A 21,075-nucleotide genomic window follows, 5' to 3' on the forward strand; every position below is an offset into this window, starting at 1 on the left:
ACCCACTCATAATCGTTGCCTGTCAGTCCCCTATACAGACTACAGGCAAATAATACGCAACAAGATATATTCCCAATGGCAAGAACTATGGCACAGACAGAGAACAAATAAATTATACCAAATAAAGCCTGTAATAGAAACATGGCAGTCTAATCTGCGCAGGAATCGGAGCGAGGAAGTTGTTCTTGCCCGACTCCGCATAGGACACAGTCATTTGACACATTCTTTTCTGCTGAGGGCGGATGACCCTCCTATGTGCGAGTCTTGCGACACTGTTTTAATTTTAAAGCATATTTTAATAGATTGTGTTAATTTTACCCATGTTCGCAATATATATTTTACCGCTTTTACTCATCCGACTGAGCCTTATACACTCAGTCAGATTTTATCAGACAACGACCACGTGTCGGCAGTTTTTAAGTTTTTACAAGCTATCAATATATACACACTTATATAAATAACAATTTCACGAGGTAACCTTTTTAAAGGTTACCAGAATTTCTTTGTTGATATTTTAATCGTTTCCTGGCGCAATATAACCATAGTTGTTTTTGCACCATTAAAACCAAAATCCATTCCATCTGCTCAACTTTTCTAGATCCTGTTGCAGTAGCATACTGTCATTAGTGTCATTAATAAACCTGCCAACCTTTGTATCGTCTGCAAACTTTGACATTAAGCCTGATATACCATCATCAATATCATTAATAAATACAGAAAACAACAATGGACCCAACACCCGAACCCTGGGGGACTCCATTAATAATATTAGTCCATGAAGGACAGTGTCCATTGATTACCACTCTCTGTCTTCTCCCACTCAACCATCCCTTTATCCATAATAGCAATTTGCCTCCAACGCCACATTGCTCCAATTTGTGCAGCAGTCTTCCATGTGCAACAGTATCAAAAGCCTTCTAAGATCCAAATATATGATATCGAAATTATAATCTGCATTCAGTTCCTTTGGTACCACATCATAATATCCAATCAAATTGGTTAGACAAGACTTCCCCTTAACAAACCCATGCTGTGCCCGAGCTATAACTGAAGTCTTGTCTAGATGATCCTGCAGTGCTTCTTTAACCAGTGCTTCCATTAATTTCCCTGGAACAGAAGTTAAAACTAACAGATCTGTAATTACTTGTGTTGCCCTTTGATCCTCCTTTGTGAATTTGGGTCACATTTGCACATTTCTAGTCTATGGGCACCTCCCCTGAGTCCAAGAAGCTCTCATAGTTATGGCTAATGGTTTGCTTACTTCCTTTGCTGCTTCCTTTAATATAACTGGATAAATCCCATCCATCCCAGGTGCCTTCCTTATGTTTATTTTCAACAGTTATTACAAAATCATCTAGATTACTGCCTGAGTTTAATACACCTCTGGTATTCCCCTCCCTGAATAAATCCTCATGTGTGAATTGTAGATGCAAAATACTCATTCAGTTTGTTTGCTATCTGAGCAGGATCATCAACAGTTGAACCATCAATATCAAGTGGACCAATCTGATTCATCACCTTCCTTCTAGAGTTTACATAAAATAAAGAACTCTTTGCTGTTTTTCTTTGCATCCTTTGCCAAAGATTTCTCATAATCTGCCCAATCTCCCTTTGTGACTTGGTTACAGACCAGCTTATATATCTATCGTAGGCTTCCGTGTCACCTGTTAATTTTTATGTATCCCATGCATTTTTCTTCTCTGCCTTTAAGGTTATTTGTAAGATTACCCATGTTTTTGTTTTTTTGAAATCCCACAAATACACAAACCAAGCTAAGATTTTACACTATTTACAGGTGCAATACATGAAATCCTCCTGTATTTTAGGTATGAGGAATTTGTACAACCTATAAAAATGAGAACTTCAGAGACTGTAAGCATTTTTTTTGTTTCCATGTATATAGATAGTCAATTAATAAGTAATAAATGAACATTCATGTGGAACTTTTGAAATTCTTTACTTTTTTTTTATCTGAATGCCCTTAGTTATTTATCATGTAAATACATTTTCAATCAATATGCATATGATGTTATTTTGTGTGATAGCAATGTGATACCAAAGAACATGATGATGATGAGGAAGAAGAACAGAAATCTTCCATCATAAAAAAAGATATTCTGCAGTGTGAAAGTATTGCAAGCTGCCAATCATTTGCCTCATCAGTACATGACTTTCCATGCAAAGATGTAAGTATAAGTCAGATAATTATTTTGAAAATGATGGTAATGATTTTTATGGTCATTTACAATATTTATCCCTTTTTGATATAATTATATATTATTGGAAACTCTTTCATTAGAAAATAACTTCATATAATTATACTTATCACTTGACCATATAGTTTGATATTGGGATAATTACGGAATTATAGCTTACTGCTAAAAACTTATTACAATAGGGAGGGAAAACCCACAAACTACCGGCGAGGTGTTGGACGACCACGGCTCATCTATGCTTGAGGTGAGTGAAGGCGCTCCTGAATGGTACATGGCAACAGAAGAGCGACTGTGGCACAACTCGTCGGTAATTGGAATGTTGGCGATAGGAGTAATGTGTCACAACACATAGTACATCGAACGAACCCTGATGAAAATGAGGCTGCATAGCCGCAAGCCACTTCAAGTGCCCATGCTAACCACGATTGACCGGCGACAATGCCTACAGTGGACACGTGAGCATCGAAACTGGACCTTGAGTGATTGGAAGAAGGTCGTCTGGTCCGATGAATCACATTTCCTGTTGCACCATGTGGACAGCTGGGTACATGTGCATTGTTTACCTGGGGAAGTGATGGTGCCTAGATGCAACGTAGGACGAAAACAAGCCGGTGGCAGTGATGTCGTGATTTTGGCGATGTTCTGCTGGGGATACCTTGGGTCCAGTCATCCATGTGCTGGGCACTCTGACATGTACTACGTACCTAAACATCGTTGCTGACTAGGTACACCCTTTCATTGCAATGGTCTTCCCCTCTGGCGGTGCCGTCTTTCAGCAGGATAATGCGCTATGCCGCACCGACCATATTGTAAAAAAGCATGCAGGAATTCTCACAGATATCAGAGGAAACCGCCATTATGAATTTTAGAAAGGGATTTAAAATTCACAAGGGAGTTTTCAGAGAAATTTAGTTTTGACTAAATTATTGGTCGTGTTATTAGAAATTTTTTGTGAGCGCTACCATAGATCATTTAAGCATTTGGTTAATTTGTAATTCCTTTAGGATAGAAAATGGATAGATATGGATCAGGAAGCACCGAGCAGGATTGTTACATTATCCACAAGGACATTCCTACAAGCTGGCATTGGAACTCTTGTTATCAACAGGACTTCTCATAGGTTTGTTAACTATGAGAAGTTGCAGGCTTGGCTTTTGCTGAAGAGCTGCAGCTCATAAACTCCACATACACACCAACAAATTCTAGTTGTCATTTCAAGTGATGTGTTACCTATTGTTCACAGATTCTGAAACAATGGAAAATGATCTTATGTAGTGATAAACATAATCACATATGGCCAGTTTGACAAATGAATTTGAGGAATACTCAGTGAATTCCTACTGCAGTACATCATTTCACCAGTGAAGTGAATATTGTCATTTTGGATAATTCTATATTACTTATTTGACAAGTTCATGGAATAGGGCCTTTCATGGTGAAGAAAAATAATTCTTCATCCCATAAATCTAGGCTTATGTACACCTGGTATTAGAAAAATTTCCACAAATGCCTTGGCTTAACATAGAGAATACAGTTGAACCAATGAAAGCAGAGCTAAAATAAATTTTAATACGATAAATAGGAGCTTTTGGGATAGCATATCCCATCATCAGCTAAGTATATACACACACAGAAATGCAAACATAATATAAAACGTTAGGAATGGAATAAACAGCGTGTGTTCAGATAACTGAAAGAGCACGCACGCACGCACGCACGCACGTGAACGTGAGAGTGTTCAATCTCTTACTATGTCGAATCAGGTGATTGTTATTAGTACCCAGCACGTATATGGGCTGACTGCTAGTGTTTGTCGTGCTTTAACACTACAAACTGCAAAATTGGGTGTAGTCTTGCACCTCTATTGTGGTTTAAAATGTTATGACAGCTAGATATGTTTAGGGACTCTAACCACAGGCAGTGATAGTAGTGACGAGATAGGTCAATCACCTTGCTGTCACAGCTGGGATTGAGGTCACGTTGAGTTGACCAGATATGCCCTGTAATTGCAGAGTGCACAGAGTCACCTAGGTGGATGGACCTATCATGTTCTGTGAGGCAGTCCTGGAGTCTTCTGGAGCTCTCCCCCACAAAGCAGCTGCCACAATTATGGCAAGTGATTCGGTATACAATATCATAAATCTCTACCAGAAACTTGCAAGCACGTAGTACTCGTGTGAGATCCTAGAAATGTGGTCTGAGGTGCCCAGGTAATATGGGATATAAGAGGTAGATACTGTTTCGCTGTCATGAGGGGGCGAGAGCCTCTGGCGAGCTGCAAGTTCTTACACTTGTAGTGCACACTTGTCTAAGACATGGGCAGGATAGCCATAGTTGGTCAGGTCAGCTTTTACCTTGGAAACCTCAGTGCATCTGGCTTCCTCTGAGCTGGAATGACTCCAAAGTCGAGAGAGTAGCACGCGTGCAGGTGGCAAGGAGCATTCGCTGACCTGTAGTTTGTGAAGCAACTACAGCACATGGGCTTCCCTGGTATGCTGAGGTTTCTAGACGTGAGCCCACGTGCCTCACTAAGACATCCTATGTCTTAATGAAGCATGTGGGCTCACATCTAGAAACTTCACTATACCGGAAACCCATGTGTTGCGGTCAGTTGGGTGAGCTGCAAGTTCTTGCACTTGTAGTGCACACTTGTCCAAGACATGGGCAGAATAGCCACAGTTGGTGAGGCCAGCTTTTACCTTAGAAACCTCGGTGCATCTGGCTTCCTCTGAGCTGGAACGACTCCAAGTTCGAGAGAGTAGCATGCACGCAGTGCTATTCAGGTGGTAAGAGGCATGCATTAACCTTCACTAAGACATCCTATGTCTTAGCGAAGTGCATGGACTCACCAAGACATCCTATGTCTTAGTGAGATGCGTGGGCTCACATCTAGAAACCTCAGTATACCGGAAACCCATGTGCTGTGGTCAATTCACGAACTACAGGTCAGCATGTCTCTTGCTACCTGAACAGCACTGCGCACACGCTACTCTCTCAAGCTTGGAGTTATTCCAGCTCAGAGGAAGCTAGATGCACTGAGGTTTCTAAGGTAAAAGCTGACCTCTCCAACTGTGGCTATCCTGCCCACGTCTTGGACAAGTGTGCACTACAAGTGCAAGAACTTGCAGCTCACCTGAGGCCCTCGCCGCCACATGACAGTGAAATGGTAACTACCGCTTATATTCCATATTACCCGGGCGCCTCAGACTACATTTCTAGGATCTTACCTGAGTGCCATATAATGTGCTTTCAACATAGCGGTATTGCATACCAGATCACTTGCCACAATTGCAGCAGCTGCTATGTGGGGGAGAGCTCCAGACGACTCCAGGACCGCCTCACAGAACATGACTCTGTGCACCCTGCTATCGCAGAGCATTTCTGGTCAACGCAACATGACCTCAATCCCTGCTGCGACAGCGAGGTGATCGACTAATCTCGTCACTACTATCTAGCTGTCGCAACATTTTAAACTGCAATAGAGGTAAAAGACTACACTCAATTTTGGAGTCTGTAGTGTTAAAGCATGACAAACGTTGGCAGTCAGTCCATATATGTGCCGGGTACCAACAACAATCACCTGATTTGACATAGTAAGTGATTGAACACTCTCATGTTTACGTGCATGCCCTTTCAGTTATCACACCTCCATAGCCAGGTGGGAAGGAGCAGCAGCAGTGCGTAACACACTCTTCTTGATTAGACCGGGTTCGAGCCCGTCACCACCAAATACGGAGGATGCGGAAAGGTCAGGGAATGACCGCCGCATATCATCGAGCAATATGGCCTTAGTTGCTAATGCTCCTAAAAATCAAATAACAATAATAACAACTTTCAGTTATCTGAGCATGCACTGTTTATTTTACTTTATTCCATTCCTAACATTTTTTTTTATGTTATGTTTGCATTTCCATGTGTGTATGTACTTAGCTGATGAAGGGATACACTATCCTGCAAGCTTCTATTTACTTTTACCATATTAAAATTTATTTTAGCTCTGCTTTCACTGGTTCAGCTGTGTTATTCTCTATGTTAAGTTATGGAGTTATTATTATTATTATTATTATTAGCCATATGATGCAAGGAAGCCTGAGGTGTATGGCACATTTAATGCCTTGGCTGTTCTACAATCTTGATTTGAATCCCATAGTTCTTCTGAGATGAATTGAAATGATGAATCTTAAACTGTTATGAATGTGAGCACATTAAATGAGGAATTGTGAAAATTCCAGCTGGCTACTGTTGTAATGGTGAATTGGTTGAATGTCTTCCAAAAAGGATTGATGCTATCATTTAGATTAAAGGCCAGAAAGCTGGGTCCAAATGTTATTAATTTAATAAAAATAAATTTTCTTTGCTTTAATATCTGAATACTTCTGAGAGAGAGAGTGGTTTATGTTTTTCTTTCTTGTTTTTAAGTCTATAAATTTAATATGTAAAATTTTATTGAAGATTGAAGAAAATAAAGCAAGTACTCGATTATGGATAAGTTTCCTGAAAATGCTGCTTCCAGACTGGTTGTGGATTGTGCTGGGTTGTTTGTGCTCTCTTATATTAGGAATTGCTATTCCAATATATGGAATAATTTTTGGAGACATTCTAGGTGTAAGTACAGTCAATCTTTTTCACACTTCACTCCCTTATAATTAGTTAGCTAAGTTATTTCATAGTTCACCTGTGAAAGGGTAAGCTTTTCTATGTAATTATCTTTGTTTATTATAAAATTCTGTTATGTATTACAAACTTCATTTTTACCCTTGAGTAAAAATCATTATTTTTTATGGTTAATACAAAACTTAGAACAAGACTGTTGATGTCCCACAACCAGAATGCATGCAGCCACCAAGTTTTCTGTTTGATTATGAAGCAATAAAAGTACTTAGCTTACAATAAGAATTTTCAGTCTTGGTTACTAAGGATTGATAAAAGAATGGCTTAAGAAAAAAGGAACATTTTGATGAGTCTAGGTTATTGTTCAAGGCATTATTCATAAGTTCAAGAGTGCATATATGAAACTTGCCTTATTAGGTATTTGATTCACAAAATAGGAGGAAATTACTAACAGTTAAAGATTTGTAATGCTTTGGATGTTATTCATAATGTTGTTATTGCTTGGAACAGTATTACATCAAATGTAATAATTGACTACTTCACAGTGGCTTTGTTGAGGGAGAGGAAACTTAGTAGAATCATATGAATTTTGTTGGAGAAATTGGGGAGTTTGTTAAATGTGGATGATGATGTTATCCCAATATGTAGAATAATTTATTGATATTGCTGTTGTTGATGTTGCTATTACAGCAACTCCAAAAACAGAAACAGAAGAGCTGCTTTTTTTTTTTTTGAGTGGCTTCTTATGCTAAATGCTTTGATAATCTGTTCATTTATAATTTGAACACTGGATAAAGGAAATTGTTTAGGAGTGCTAAAATGTAGCACTACTGGTCTAGTAAATTGATGTATTGTTGCAAATGTATCATATATCTATCATTAGGTCAAACATCAGTTTCTGTATGCAGGTTAAAACATAATGAAAAGAAATGTCTTTATTTTTGCAAACTCTGAAAGGCTTTTAAAACCAATGCCTGCATTGGTGCATTATCCAATAGGCAAAAAAGACATCTGCCTAGGGTCCCCAATCAGAGGGGCCCAAAATCACTGTTTGAAAAACGCATTGCTATTTTTTACTAATATTTTTAAGTGATTTTTATCGGAAACCGACTTTCTTCCTGAAGGTCAATAAACTTGAAAATTACGTTTTCTTCAAAAATGGTTTTACCGATTTTGATGAAATTTTATATTTAAGGAAGAACTATATTTAGTTTTTCCTTAAATAGTTGAATTAATTGAAAAAGTAAAGACTTCCTTGTATGGAACCAGCACCCCCGACAGTCTTATGCTTAAGGGTGTTCCCACATAGAACGCAGGTGACCGCTTATCTCGAACCAGCAGCAAAATGCAGCTAAAGCTTCTCACAGGCTATGATAATAATTGAAAGTGGAAGAGAAAAATATTTTTGCAAACGAATTTGAATATCTTAAAAATAAAGATTTGAATTTACAACATGCTGTAAATCTTTTAAAATCATTGGCAAACAAAAAAACTGAATCACCTTAACAAAAGTAACATTTTTAGTGAAACATATAAGACATTGTTTGATTACAGTCATTTTGTTTGTCGCAAAGCAAAGGTATTGTGTCAGATAACGCTTATATCGCATCAGACAGTAATTGTAAGGTATTGCATCAGCCGTTTGTATAAATACGGCGTTGGAAGGGTATACACACTCATTAGTATCCTGTTTTGAGGAAGTGTAAGCATTGCTCCATATGTTCAGTTGACACTAAGAAAAAAAAAAGTGTAGCTGTTGCTCTAACCCAGGAAGGACTTTCTACGTGTGCTATCACTGATAAAATAGGCTGCCACCAGTCAACAGTATCCCGGGTGGTGCTGAAATTAAAGTGTGAAACTGGTGATGTGAAGTGAAAACCTGGATCAGGCCATAAGAGAGTGGCTATGCCTTCCCAAGATCGATATTTGAAACTTTGTAATCGGCATGCTAGTGCTCCTGATCTTGGACTTTGAGATCGTGTTGAAAGCTAAAGCACCAATTATCCAAAGATGGCTTTCAGAGTGTGGTCTGTATGCCTATCGGCCCAAGGAGAAGCCTTTGTTGACCCAACAAATGAGGAAGAAGCGACTTGCTTGGGCTAAAATGCATCTGTCATGGACAAAAGAGCAATGGGACGCTGTGATCTTTTCTGACGAATCGAAATTCAACCTGCAAAAAAAAAAAAAAAAATTATGATATTAGGATCCCCCCGTAAATGATTACATCTACCCATATATTTATTTTGTCTGTAAATTGCATGTGTTCTCTGGTCGATTTGCCTGTTTACTGGACAAAACAATTTTCCACCTGGTGTGGGGTGGACAGTGACGATACCACTGTGCTACCCGTACAGACAAAATTCAATCTGCATGGTTCGGATGGGAAGCAATATGTGAGAAGATGAAAGTTGGAGGCATACCATCCCGACTGCATAACACAGACTGTAAAGTTCCCCGCCCACAGGTCAGATGGTCTGGAGATGCATAACAAGCAAAAGGTTGGGATGAATTAAGTTTATTAACGGAATGGTGAATGCAGAAACATACACTGCTATCTTGGAGGAGTGCCTGAAACCTGTTATTAGGGATCACCACACAGACGTCCAAAAGTGCATTTTTAAACACGACTCAGCACTTTGCCACACAGCAAAATTGGTAAGTTTTATGCTATTTAGATTTAACGATGAGTTTTTCTTCTTATCTCACAGGGCTTAAAACATATTTACACCAATATTTTCCCTTGTTTTTCTCCCTTAAGATGCAGCCATACCTCAGAAATTCTGGCATTACAGTGTCTTTATTTTTGTCCAGTACAGCATTACAGTGTTGGACTGGCCTGGCAACAGTCCACATTTGTACCCTGTTGAAAATTTCTGGTGCATAATGTCATCTAAAATTGGTCAGAAGAAGCCAACAGGTAAGATTCAGTTGCAGAAGAGTGTTGTAAGGGTGTGGTACCTTGAAATTGGGCATCCATATATCCAGAAGTTGATTAACTCTATACCAGATTATTGCAAGGCTGTAATTGCAGCTTGAGGAGAAACAATAAAATATCGAGGACTCATTTTGCTGATTTACAGTACATAATACTATTATGTTAACTTGTCATTTCAGTTTGTACATGTAAATGCAATAAAATGTATGTTTGGGTGTCATAATTTCTCATATTTCCATTAATTACACATTTTACCCTTTGGGAAGATATTTATGGCAATTAGGTATATCAGGTAGAGTCTTTTTATTGGATTTCATTCATAGAGATATATATCCCATCTAACAAATGCATTTCAAACATTTCTGCAACCCACAATGCAGCGCAAAACACATTATTTGCAAAATTCACAAGTGATGCAGTTTTTTTGTCCGCCACAGTAGTTCAATAAATACTTATTCAGATGACACTGATGCTAATGTTTTTAATTCTTTTTAAAGAATTAACGCATTTTATACATTTTGCAAAAAATGAAAATTTATATTCACCTTCTTTAATGCACAAAGCAATTCAAGGAGGACTAATATCAACTTTTCCTAATGTGGACATAATTTTAAAAATATTTTTGTCAATTCCTGTTTCAAACGCATCAGCAGAACGATCATTCTCTGTGCTTAAAAGAGTTAAGAATTATATTAGAAATTCACTTGGACAAAAAAAATTAAGTAATTTGGCAATAATTTGTATTGAGAATGATATCACAAACAGGATTGATTATTATGAACTGATATACAATTTCTCAGCCAATAAGCACAAGAAGTCCATATAAAGTAGTATAAAAATACTTAGTATTAGTAATGGCCGAATGGTGAAGAAAGCCAATGACTTATGCTGCACCAGCAAACAAAAAAAAAAAAAAAAAAACAAATAAAACAAGGATAAAAAAAAATAAATAAATAATAATAATTAATAAAAGAAAATTAAACCTATCACCTCTGCGCTTCCCTGACCTGAAGGTACTATCCAGATGACCTTTGAATTTCCCCAAACTGTTAGCCTCTACCACCCATGTAGGCAACTTATTCCAGTAATTTATAACTTGCTGGCTAAAATAAAACTTCCTGCAGTCCAATCTAAACATTTCCCCCTGTAACTTGAATTTGTCCCCTAGTTCTAGCATCATTTATAATCTTGAAAATTTCATCCTCACTCATTTTACTGATGCCTCTCAGAGCCTTAAACACCTCAATCAAATCTCCTCTAAGGTGTCTAGTTTCCAAACTCTGCAACCCACATATTCGAAGTCTTTCTTCATAAGGACGCCCTTTTGCCGATCTCACCAGGCGAGTTACCCGTCTTTACACCCTTTCGGGAAGCTCGATGTCTTTCTTTAGGTGCGGTCTCCATACTTGAACACAGTATTCCAAGTGTGGTCTAACAAAAGCCTTATATAATGAATGATGAATTTGAGGTATTGCTCAAAACATCAAAGGCAGATATTGTTGGGATATCAGAGACGTGGTGTCACACAGATATAAGGGATGCAGAACTGGAATTTGGGGAGAACAACGTCTACAGAAAGGATAGACAGGAAAGGAAGGGGGGAGGGGTTATGCTATTAGTTAAGAAACACATAAAAACCAAGGAAGTGAAGCCAGTCGACATCGCTGGACAGTGCAGTGTTGAGTCAGTTTGGTGTGACATAAGCATTGGGAGATCAAAATTGAGAGTAGCAGTGTGCTATAGGCCTAATGACTCTGATGAGTATAATAAGATACTGTACAGGGAAATAGAGTGGGCCAGTAAATCAGAGAGTCTTATAATGGGAGATTTTAATTTCCCAGATATTGACTGGAATTTGGGGGCTGGTCACTCACACACTAGCAGGGCTTTTGTGGATTTATTGGATGATTGTTTTCTACATCAGCATGTTCGGGAGGCAACTAGAGGGAGTAATACTCTTGATTTGATTATCAGCAGTGATTCTTCATGCATTAAGAATCTGCAGATAAATGAACCACTAGGTGGCAGTGATCACAGTGTGCTGAAGTGGGATTTACTCAAAGAGGTAACTACCATTAGGGGTAAAGGGAAGGATTATTGCTTCCGTAAAAGCGACTACGATGGACTGAGACAGTATTTAAATTCTATACAGTGGGACCAACTGATGATGTTACCAACAGCAAATTCAAAATGGGAAGCATTCAAAGAACTTATCTTAGAAGCTACTAGGCTTTACATACCAACTAAGAAATATTGTTTAAGGTTTAGGCCAAAATGGATGTCAGATGAACTAATGAGGCATATGGCAGAGAAGAAAAATGCATGGGATACTTAAAAATTAACACATGACACAGAAGCCTGTGATAGATACAAGTTGATATGCAACCAAGTTACAAAGGAGGTTAGGCAGGCGAAGGCAGATTATACGAGAAATCCTTGGCAAGGGATGCAAAGAAAAACAGCAAAGAGTTCTTTACTTATGTAAACTCTAGAAGGAAGGGGATGAATCAGATTGGTCCACTTGATATTGATGAGTCAACTGTTGATGAGCCTGCTCAGGTAGCTAACAAACTAAATGAATATTTTGCATCGACATTCACACATGAGGAGTTATTCAGCGAGGGGAATGCCAGAGGTGTATTCAACTCTAGCAGTAAGCTACAGAATCTTGAAATAACTGGGAGTAAAGTGGAGGAGAAACTGTAGAAGATAAACACAAGAAAGGCACCCAGGGTGGATGGGATCTATCCAGTTATATTAAAGGAGGCAGCAAAGGAAGTAAGCAAACCCCTAGCCATAATTATGAGAGCTTCCTTGGACTCAGGGGAGGTACCCATAGACTGGAGATGTGCAAATGTGACCCCAATTCACAAAGGAGGATCAAAGGCTGACACAAGTAATTATAGACCTGTGAGCTTAACTTCTGTTCCAGGAAAATTAATGGAGGCACTGGTTAAAGAAGCACTGCAGGATCATTTAGACAAGGCTTCAGTTATAGCTCGGACACAGCATGGTTTTGTTAAGGGGAAGTCTTGCCTGACCAATTTGATTGGATACTATGATGCAGTCACAAAAGAACTGGATGCAGGGAATAGCTTTGATATTATATACTTGGATCTTAGCATTAGCATTAGCATTAGCAGAGGCATATGATGCAAGAAAGCAAGCTTATTCAGCATCAGCCAAAAAAAAACAAAAAAAAAAAAAAAAAACCCACTCCCATTTCACCCCTCCGTTCGTTCGAAATACCTGTCCAGTTGAGCTTTAAATTTGTTTAGGCTATCAACTTCAACAACCAGTGATGGAAGTCGGTTCCACCAACCAACCACCCACTGGCCAAAGGCAAATTTCCGCACATCTATCCGACATCCGTCCTTCCTCAATTTGAATTTATGCCCTCTGAGGTGATTATTCTGAGAAAGATGAAGAATCCCATTGGCATTGAGCATGCTCAAACCATTCAAAGCCTTATACACCTCTATCAGATCACCTCGCCGGTGCCTAGTCTCCAGACTCTGTAATTTGCAAAACTTAAGCCTTTCTTCGTAAGAGCAACCCTTTGTTCCATTTACTAATCTTGTTGCCCTTCTCTGTACCCGTTCCAGCAGCTCTACATCCTTCTTGAAATGAGGCCTCCAGACCTGTATACAGTACTCAAGATGTGGCCTTACCATTGCCTTATACAAGGGAATAATCACCTCCTTATCCCTGCTAGAAAAATTCCTGTATATCATTGGCAAGACACCATGAGCTACTCTTGCAGCTCGTCTGCACTGCTCAGAGAACTTCATATCTGCCTGCACAATTACCCCCAGGTACTTTTCATTCTCCACCACTGTCAGTGTAGTACCGCAGAGTTGATACGTTGCTCTGGGGTTACTGTTTCCCATATGCAGCACTTTACATTTGTCGATGTTAAACCTCATTTGCCACCTCTCAGCCCATCTGTTCAACCTGTCCAGATCCTGTTGCAGCAGCATAGCGTCAGTATTGCCCTTAACGACCCTGCCAACCTTTGTATCATCTTGAAACTTGGACATTAAACTTGATATCCCATCATCAATATCATTCATAAACACCGAAAACAACAACGGACCCAACACTGAACCTTGAGGAACTCCACTAATAACATTAGTCCACGTTGAGCAGTGTCCATTGATTACCACTCTCTGTCTTCTGCCACTCAACCATCCCCTTATCCATAGCAGCAATTTGCCTCCAATGCCACACTGCTCCAATTTGTGCAGCAGTCTTCCATGTGCAACAGTATCAAAAGCCTTTCTAAGATCCAAATATATAATATCAAAGTTATTCCCTGCATCCAGTTCTTTTGTGACTACATCATAGTATCCAATCAAATTGGTCAGGCAAGACCTGCCCTTAACAAAACCATGCTGCGTCTGAGCTATAACTGAATTCTTGTCTAGATGATCCTGCAGTGCTTCTTTAACCAGTGCCTCCATTAATTTACCTGGAACAGAAGTTAAACTAACAGGTCTATAATTACTTGTGTCAGCCTTTGAACCTCCTTTGTGAATTGTGGTCACATTTGCACATCTCCAGTCCATAGGTACCTCCCCTGAGTCCAAGGAAGCTCTCATAATTATGGCTAAGGGTTTGCTTACTTCCTTTGCTGCCTCCTTTAATATAACTGGATAGATCCCATCCACCCCAGGTGCCTTTTTTATGTTTATCCCCAACAATCTCTCCTCCACTTTCCTCTCAGTTATTACAAAATCATCCAGCTCACTGCCAATGTTTACTTTACCTACATCATTCTCCTTCCTGAATAACTCCTCATGCGTGAATGTAGATGCAAAATACTCGTTTAGATTGTTAGCCACCTGAGCAGGATCCTCAACTGTTGAACCATCAATATCCAGTGGACCAATCTGATTCATCCCTTTCCTTTTCGAGTTCAAGTATGTAAAGAACTCTTTTCTGTTTTTCTTTGCATCCTTTGCCAAGGATTTTTCATAGTCTGCCTTTGCCTGCCTAATCTCCTTTGTGACTTGGTTACAGACCAACTTATATCTATCATAGGCTTCCATGTCACCCATTAATTTGTATGTATCCCATGCATTTTTCTTCTCTGCCACATGTCTCATTAGTTCATCTGACAACCATTTAGGCCTAAACCTTGAACAATATTTCTTAGTTGGTATGTAAAGCCTGGTAGCCTCCAAGATTAGTTCCTTGAATGCTTCCCATTTTGAGTTTGCTGTTGGTAACATCATCAGTTGGTCCCACTGTATAGAATTTAAATACTGTCTCAGACCATCATAGTCGCCTTTACGAAAACAAAAACCCTTCCCTTTACCTCTGATGGTAGTTACCTCCTTGAGTAAATCCCACTTCAACACACTGTGATCACTGCCACCTAGTGGTTCATTTATCTGCAGGTTCTTAATGCATGAGGAATCACTACTGATAATCAGATCAAGAGTATTGCTCCCTCTCGTTGCCTCACGAACATGCTGATGTAGAAAACAATCATCCAATAAATCCACAAAAGCCTTGCTAGTGTGCGAGTGACCAACCCACAAATTCCAGTCAATATCTGGGAAATTAAAGTCCCCCATTATAAGACTCTCTGATTTACTGGCCCACTCTATTTCCCTGTACAATATCTTATTATACTCATCAGAGTCATTAGGCCTATAGCACACTCCTACTCTCAATTTTGATTTCCCTATGCTTATGTCACACCAAACTGACTCGACGCTGCCCTGTCCATCGATGTCGACTGGCTTCACTTCCTTGGACTTTATGTGTTTCTTAATTAATAGCATAACCCCTCCTCCCCTCCTGTCCTGTCTATCCTTTCTATACACATTGTATTCCCCAAATTCCAGTTCCGCATTACTTATATCTGTGTGACACCACGTCTCTGATATCCCAACAATATCTGCCTTTGATGTTTTGAGCAATACCTCAAATTCATCAAATTTATTTACCAAACTCCTAGCATTGGTGTACACGCAGGTATACATGCACCTGTTTCTATTCTTAGCTACCCTAACACAACCCATGTGTTTACTTGTACCGCAATGACTACCAGCAGTCTCTGAAATATCCTGCATCCTGTTTTTCAGACTTCTGCTCATTTCAATAGAAGCAGTGCAAGAATCACTTCCACCTCTGCCACTGGCTACTGTTAATCTGTTAGTCCTTGTATCCCCCCCAACTAGCAGTTTTCCGACCCACCTAACACTGCCTCGACAGCATCAGCAAAAATTCTTGCACCCTTTCTATTTAAGTGTATCCCATCCCTGTAGAAGCAATCTCTCCTGTTAACAAGTACAGTCCAGGCTGAAAAAAATTCTACCCCTTGAGCCTTGCACAATCCCTCCAGGGCCGAATTGATCGACAAGGCTCTCATCATATACTCCCTCCTATCGTGTCTGGGCAGAATTGCAGACACTTTCAAGTTCAACCCTAATTCACGGCTTTTTTTCAACAGTGACCTGTACTTGCTAAGTAATTCCGCCGCTCTCCTACTCTTAATATCATTAGTGCCAACGTGTACAACTATATCACCTTTTGTGCCCTTAAAAGATGATATCCGTTCTACAACGTCATCAACCTTTGCCCCTGGCAGACATACCCTGGTCCTATTCCACCTATCCTTTTTACAAAGGATGTTCCCCGTTTCCCTGACAATAGAGTCACCAACAACTACTAGTTCCTGTGGGACCAGCACATTCTGCCTAGGGGGCTGCTTCTGTGTTGCCTGATGACCAAGTGCAAGCTCTGGCGTTGATGTGGGCAGCTGAGAGCTTGATGGGCCCCTCAATTTATTTCCTTCGAGGGCATCCACCCTGTCCTTCAAGCTCTCATAAAGGCCCATAACAACGCTGAGTTGTCGCCTGATTTCCTTGCACTCCTTACATCATGCACACACAAAGACATCCCCTTGGCAGTATCATGTCCCGTACCCGACTGCTCCGCAAACATCAAGCAAACAGTGCATTTTAATAGACTGTGATTCAGAGGGCAACTGCCCCCCTCAGTCTTAGAAAGGCTTTTGATACTGTTGCACATGGAAGACTGCTACACAAATTGGAGCAGTGTGACATTGGAGGCAAATTGCTGCTATGGATAAAGGGGTGGTTGAGGGGGAGAAGACAGAGAGTGGTAATCAATGGACACTGCTCATCGTGGACTAATGTTATTAGTGGAGTCCCTCAGGGCTCAGTGTTGGGTCCATTATTGTTTTCTGTATTTATAAATGATATTGATGATGGTATATCAAGCTTAATGTCCAAGTTTGCAGACGATACAAAGGTTGGCAGGGTTCTCAAGGACACTACTGACACTATGCTGCTGCAACAGGATCTGGAAAGGTTGAGCAGATGGGCTGAGAGGTGGCAAATGAAGTTTAACATTGACAAATGTAATGTACTACACATGGGAAACAGCAACCCCAGTGCAACGTATCAACTCTGTGGTACTACACTGACAGTGGTAGAGAATGAAAGGGACTTGGCGGTGGTTGTGCAGGCAGATATGAAGTTCTCTGAGCAGTGCAGACGGGCTGCAAGAGTAGCTCATGGAGTATTGTCAATGATATACAGGAATTTTTCCAGCAGGGATAAGGAGGTGATTATTCCCTTGTATAAGGCAATGGTCAGGCCACACCTAGAGTACTGTATACAGGTCTGGAGGCCTCATTTCAAGAAGGATGTAGAGCTGCTGGAACGAGTACAGAGAAGGGCAACAAGATTAGTGAATGGAACAAAGGGGTGCTCTTACGAAGAAAGGCTTAAGTTTTGCAAATTACAGTGTCTGGAGACTAGGCACCAGCGAGGTGATCTGATAGAGGTGTATAAAGCCTTGAATGGTTTGAGCATGCTCAATGCTGATGGGATTCTTCCTCTAGCTCAGAATAATCACCTGAGAGGGCATAAATTCAAATTGAGGAAAGACAGATGTAGGATAGACGTGCGGAAATTTGCCTTTAGCCAGCGGGTGGTTGGTTGGTGGAACAGACTTCCATCCCTTGTAGTGGAAGTTGATAGCCTAAATAAGTTTAAGGCTCAGCTGGACAGGTATTTTGAACGAACAGAGGGGTGAAGTGGAAATGGTTTCTTTTTTTTGGCTGATGCTGCATAAACTTGCTTTCTTGCATCAAATGCCTCTACTAATGCTAATGGGATTATCACGTCCCTATCTCTACTTGCAAAAGTTCGATAAATCATCGATAGGACACCATGGGCGTTCCTTGCAACCTGTTTACAATGCTCAGAGAATTTCATGTCTGACTGTATTGTAACACCCAAGTCCCTTTCCTCCAGTACTGGGTTTAGTTGAACTCCACCAAATGAATAAGTTATTTTGGGATTACTGTTTGCCAGGTGTAATACCTTACACTTTGTTGGATTAAAACATAGCTGCCATTTTTCTGACCATTCTTATTAGTTTAAGGGTATGTATTATTTCTGAATTATATTATTCTTCTGGATTAGATATTTTTCTTATGTGATATAATTTTTTTTTGTTATCACAATAAAATGAAAATCGAAAATGTTCTTTATTAGTTTTTTCTTTATATTGGGCCCCCAAATTCCATTTTTCCTTGGACCCCTTGAGGGTATAATGTGCTCTTGAATGCCCTTAAACTTTCATTTATGAAAATACCTACTATTTATTTTTTTTATATAGTTTGAAGCGCAGCACTGCTATTGCTACCATTAACAGTGAAAAAATTCCTGTACTACTGAAATCTAACACACAAATAGCTTATTTGGACAAGATGCTTCGTTGGATAAACCTTGTTATTATTGCTATATTACCTGTCAAAAAAAAAAATGTTTTTTTCAACAGATGTCGCAATAACAATACATAAAATTTAAGGATAGTTTATTATGTCAAATATACGTAGAAAAACCACTTCACTTTGTGTAGTAACAAAGAATGCATTATTAAAATTTTGCTAATTCATTAATCCTGCAACAGTGACTTCTGATTTGAAAGACTCCTCAGCCAAATATTTATTGCATGTTAATTTATGCTTCAAGATCGGTGTCATTAAATTTCTCATGACCTTCCTAATATTTTTTTTTCCTTTTGAAAACCCTAAATGTGGAAGGTATTAGAACCTATAGTACTTAGTACCATGCATGGGTTGAAAGATGAGAATACTGAAAATACTTGTTGACACAAGACTTGAATTTCTGTAGATTGTAATTTTCAGGAAATACATGTGGATGAAGGTTGTTCCGGATAGTAGAATTTGAAGGGATAAATGAAGAAGAAGAAAAGTTCGTTCTGTAGGTTTGGAACAAATTTCTGACAGTAAATGGATGCTGACTGGTTGTGACACATGTGTGGACTGGCTTGGAAGAGAGTAGGGAACAGCCCATGGAAGTATCTGTAGAACAGCTATGCATTGAAAACAGAATGTCTATGAGACAGAGAATGGAGAGACTTCATAAGAGATGGGTCATTAACCTGATTGCCCTCCTTTTAATGGATTTCAGAAGCTTCAAGGAGTTTTGGAAGTGCCACTCCAGATATAGAACAATACTCCATGATAGGGAGGATTTCATATTTGTAAAGAGTGAGTAGTTGTTTAGAAGAAAAGTGATGCTATGAATGAAGGAAAAACCGAGTTTTTCTGGTGGAGAGGAAGAAAATTTGCAATGTACTTATACCAAGAGAGATTAGAACTCAGAATCCCTAATAGAGATATATGGTCTTGTCTAAAAATCTGAGTGTTATTGAAGATAAGTATAGGAACAGTAAACACTTTTTGTTTTGACAGGACTGAGTTATTATTGCCCCAGTGGAGAATTACCTGTAAATCACCATTTAAGAAATTGTAGGTGGGCATTTTAGAAGTTGAAGCTGTTTGTGCAGGGCAAGGTTTCTAAAACTGTAAAGTAGAATGCAATGTGCTATCATCAGCAAAACTGTGGATAAGTGGGTGAAAAAAATGAACCTTTGGGAACATTAGCATCAGTGGATAAGTTTGAAGATAGAAAGCTATTTCCATCACCGGAAAAAAATAGTCAACAATCCATAAGATGGGATCTTGTTTAGAAGATCTTTATGCCAAAATTTCAAAAGCCTTAGAAATGTCAAGAGTAATTGCTTGAGTTTCACCAAACTTTTCCATTGATTTTGTTCATAGATGGGTAAAATAAGTCAATCAGCAAATATCTCAAGTGGATCAGTGATGATGAAATCCATATTGGCAATCAGGGGCTGGAGCTTTCTTGTCATTGAGATTGTTGAGAATTCTTCTGATATCCTTTTGACAAACTATAAGAGGCTTTGAATGTGTAGTGGTTGTTATACTCATAGGAGGGAGTTTACCAGGATCATCAGTACAACAATTAGAAGTAAAGTAGGATGCTAGTATGTCAGCTTAATTTTTAGCTGAGGAGGCAATAGAATCATCAAGTTTTAACAGAAGTGGGAACAAAGATGGACAAAAGTTGCAGCTAATAGCTCTCACAAGAAACTGCCATTTGGACAAGAAACAAGATTTCTACTCTTAACCTGTTCATAATCTAGTTTGGACTTATTGATAACTGCTTTATAATTGTTGTGATCATTGGTATAGACAGAAAGCGAACCTGGAGATTTGGATTCAAGACAATTGCAATATGAAACACCTTTATCTTGAACAGGCTTAGCACATTTATTGGAAAACCAGGGTTTAAATAAAGAACAAGATTTTAAGATGGAATGTGGAATAAAGGATTTTTACCCCTACAGGAATATTTTTACAAACATTGGTATCAGAAGATTTTTTTAACAGCATTGCAACCAAGGAAAATAAGGATAGAAATCTCACAGAGATCATCCCATTTCATATCCTTGTTATGACAAACCATGTAAAACTGAGAATGGTCACATGAGAGTTGCGCCATTGGAGAAGAGACCATTACCAGGTTATGATCTTTAGGTTCCTGTAGGACCACTAACACTGACTGGTACTTTGAAGGGTTTTTTGTGAGAAAAAGATCAAGGTGTTGGGTGTACAGTTAGGATTTTCTAGTATTCTGGTAGGTATAAATGAACAAGCTGAGTGAGGTCATTAGTAATTGCAGAAGCCTCAGCATCTTGACCATCTGAGTCCATGTGACTAGAAAACTGAAGCCTGCTAGCATTGTGATCATTAAAATATCAAAGAATTACCTCACTGTAGAAAAATTGGATTGGAGAAAGTTGCATTTCAAAGAAAGGAAGTCAGAGTTCCAAATGGTTAACAGGGTTGGGAAAATGATAGAGGCAACAGATAAATTTTATGGAATGGGGTAGAGAGATTTTAAACCACAGTAGATTAAAAAGAGGAGATTCCAA

At 39.2% G+C, this 21,075-nt stretch overlaps 1 protein-coding gene across 1 annotated transcript in view; it reads left to right on the plus strand.

Annotated features, from left to right (window-relative positions):
• LOC150090694 (ATP-dependent translocase ABCB1-like) overlaps positions 1–21,075 on the plus strand; it is a 382,558-nt gene that overhangs the window by 189,527 nt on the left and 171,956 nt on the right. The window contains exons 13-14 of the mRNA XM_090369148.1: positions 2,046–2,186; positions 6,669–6,821. Coding sequence (XP_090225274.1) covers positions 2,046–2,186; positions 6,669–6,821 — 294 coding nt within the window. The remainder of the gene's footprint in view (positions 1–2,045; positions 2,187–6,668; positions 6,822–21,075) is intronic.

The sequence above is a fragment of the Mastigoproctus giganteus genome, chromosome 1 (assembly GCF_048544385.1).
Source record: "Mastigoproctus giganteus isolate SK-2022 chromosome 1, ASM4854438v1, whole genome shotgun sequence".
Taxonomy (NCBI): Eukaryota; Metazoa; Arthropoda; class Arachnida; order Uropygi; family Thelyphonidae; genus Mastigoproctus; species Mastigoproctus giganteus.